Source organism: Loa loa (assembly GCF_000183805.2).
Source record: "Loa loa unplaced genomic scaffold supercont3.2249, whole genome shotgun sequence".
NCBI classification, from domain to species: Eukaryota; Metazoa; Nematoda; class Chromadorea; order Rhabditida; family Onchocercidae; genus Loa; species Loa loa.
Window position 1 is genome coordinate 486 of NW_018110428.1, and position 943 is coordinate 1,428.

General features: G+C 23.1%; 1 protein-coding gene across 1 annotated transcript; it reads left to right on the plus strand.

Moving 5' to 3' along the window:
* Positions 1-311: 311 nt before the first annotated feature.
* On the plus strand, positions 312-710 carry LOAG_15598 (hypothetical protein; the record flags this gene model as incomplete). Its single annotated transcript, XM_003151088.1, has 1 exon — positions 312-710. The coding sequence occupies one exon, from the start codon at positions 312-314 to the stop codon at positions 708-710; it is 399 nt and encodes a 132-aa protein (XP_003151136.1).
* Positions 711-943: the final 233 nt, after the last annotated feature.

Below are 943 nucleotides of genomic sequence, written 5' to 3' on the forward strand. Positions count from 1 at the left end.
TTTGAATTAAACAAGTAAACGAGAAAACAATGAAACTTTAATTAAAACAATATTTTTTTAAATTTACTTGTAAAAATTTTAATAAATGAAATTTAAATAATTTCATTTCCTTCCTTCTTTTCCCTTTTTTTTTTTATTAAAATTTTGCCAAAAAAGAAATATAATTTTGGAAAAATTTGGAATAAATTATAAAATTTTTAATTACAATTATTAATTATTATTTTTCCCATTACATACATTTTTGTATATATATGAATTTAACAAAAAAAAAAATAAAGTTTGAAAAAAAAAATTTTTTTTTTTTAGCATTAATGCGTCATACTAGTAGATCAATTTCATCTGATGATTGTCCCATTACAAGCAAAATTCGTCGCCGTATTTCTACGACACCTATTCCAAGACCAATACCTACTAATACTTTAATGCCAACACCAATTCCGGTTTTTCCTTCTCTTTTCAATCCGTTTCCATTTATTTCAAATCCATCCATACCTCCACCGGTATCGTTGAATTTTCCTCATTCACCTTTATTAAATCCAACTACGACAATTATTCGACAACCTATCCAACCTTTTGTTACACCTTTACCGGCTGTTTTAACACAACGTATTCGACAGTTACCTCAACCGGGTGCAAATGAACAACCAATTGGTACAAGGACAAGACGAAAAGCAACAAAAATTTGGAAACCATATGATATTAAATCATGAAATTAAAAATTTTTAAATGTAAAATTTTGATTTTATTTAATATTTTACAATTCAATATTGTATATTAATTATGTATTTCTAATGATTATACATAATAATTATTCCTTAAATAATGCATATATTGAATGATTTAATTTATTTAACTTTTCAATTATTGATTTATTCATTATAAAAGAAAAATTCTTTGATTAAAATTAGAATCATTAAATTAAAAAAAAAAACAAAAAATTTGT